Genomic DNA, 1,589 nt, shown 5'->3' with positions numbered 1-1,589 from the left:
GGCAGGTGGGGAGCGGGGCCTCTCCCTGAGTGGCTGTCCGCTTGCTCCTCCGCAGCGAGGGACGTGGAGCTGGGGGGCGCACCCAGCGCGGGCGGCCTGCAGCCTCCGGCCCCGGGGGGGCCCCTGCGGAAGCGGGGCATCGTGGAGCAGTGCTGCACCAGCATCTGCTCCCTGTACCAGCTGGAGAATTACTGCAACTAGGGGCGGCGCCTGCTGCGGCCCGGCGCCCAGAGCCAGCCGCGCCTGCACCCCAGCTGATCCAATAAACCCTGTGAACGAGCCCTGGTCGTGTTGTGTGTGTGACATGGGGACTGAGGTGTGGGCCGGGGCCGGCGAGGCAACCGCCTGGGAGCCGTGGGGACCCCTCCAGGGACCCCCATCTGTTCTCTCTACACGGGTCCCTCCAAGCTTTCCCCACGCTCACTGCCCACAGGCAAGGTCCCGTCTGCCCGCTGCCCGCTGCCCTGGGCGCCCCCTGGCCCCTGGCTGCTTCAGGGCAGGAGAAAAGGGCTCTGGGGGCTCCGGGGGGACCTGGGGGCTGGCTGTGGCTGATTCCCTTAGTTCAAAAGCCTTGACCTCTCAGGGCCCCCAGAGAGCTCTCCAAGGAAAGAGAAAGAACATTCCAGCCGTTTCTCCCCACCTAGCTGTGTGGGCTCTGCTGTTAGTGCNCTCCGGGCCGGGCCGGGCAGCCTCAGCCCCAGCCCCGGCTGAGCCACAGGAAGCCACTGTGCCCTGCAGGAGGCAGGAGGGGCCAGACGGTGCCCCTTGAGCTGAGAGATGGACTCAGACCCCCCGGGTGCCGGGCAGGCCCTCAGACTCAGCACGCAGGGGCACCCGGCTGTGGTGTGGCAAGAACTTCAGCCCACGGGCCGGGGCCGGTCTCCCTGGCACCCCGTGGCCCTCTCTTGCGCAGCAGCCCCGGACCCGGTGGTCAGTCCCAGAAGCGCCTTCGGGCCCAAGGATGAGATCACCTGGGGGTGCCGGTGTGGGTCCACTGGGCACGCCGCCTGAGCCGCCACCCGGAATGCCAAAGGGCCTGGGGGCTGTCTGGGCTGGCTGAGGCCTGGGAGGTCAGCGGGTGACCCTGGCCGCACAAAGGCCTGGCCGGGCTGCCGGCCGCCCCGGCCAAACCAATCTGCACCTTTCCTACGGCCCCGCCCGGGCCGGAACTTGGGGTGGTGGGGCCTGGGGCCAGGCGCCCAGGCCCCCCGAGGCTGCAGACCCCTCAGAGGCGGCTCGGGGCCCGAAGCGGATCCTCCTGCTGGGACCTGGCCGTCCGGCCTCCCTCCCTGCGGCCCCGGGACCCCTCCAGGGCCGCCCCCTCCCCATGACAACATCGACACCCCCAGAGGTGAGGTGGCAGTCCTCAGCTGGCCCCGCCCCTGGGTGGACGGCTGGACACTGGACCCGGAAGAGGAGGGGAGGAAGTGTCCATGGGAACAGCAGGTGGCCCCAACCTCAGGGACAGAGGCAGGGGCGCCTGCAGGAGCCGAGCAGGTGAGTGCCCGTGGGCTGGGCTGGGGCAGCTGGGAGGGAGGGAGGCTGGCGGGCCAGGGCGCCCTGGAGCAGCAGTCGGCTGCGCCTGTGTC

At 71.0% G+C, this 1,589-nt stretch overlaps 1 protein-coding gene across 1 annotated transcript in view; it reads left to right on the top strand.

Moving 5' to 3' along the window:
* INS (insulin) overlaps positions 1 to 201 on the top strand; it is a 602-nt gene extending 401 nt beyond the window's left edge. Inside the window, exon 2 of the mRNA XM_077754014.1 lies at positions 56 to 201. Within this exon, the coding sequence (XP_077610140.1) occupies positions 56 to 201 (146 nt within the window). The remainder of the gene's footprint in view (positions 1 to 55) is intronic.
* The last annotated feature ends 1,388 nt before the right edge of the window (positions 202 to 1,589 follow it).

This window comes from Crocuta crocuta, unplaced genomic scaffold (assembly GCF_008692635.1).
Source record: "Crocuta crocuta isolate KB4526 unplaced genomic scaffold, BGI_CrCroc_1.0 scaffold653, whole genome shotgun sequence".
NCBI classification, from domain to species: domain Eukaryota; kingdom Metazoa; phylum Chordata; class Mammalia; order Carnivora; family Hyaenidae; genus Crocuta; species Crocuta crocuta.
Note: the sequence above shows the minus strand (reverse complement) of the source record. Positions and strands in the feature narration are given on the sequence as shown.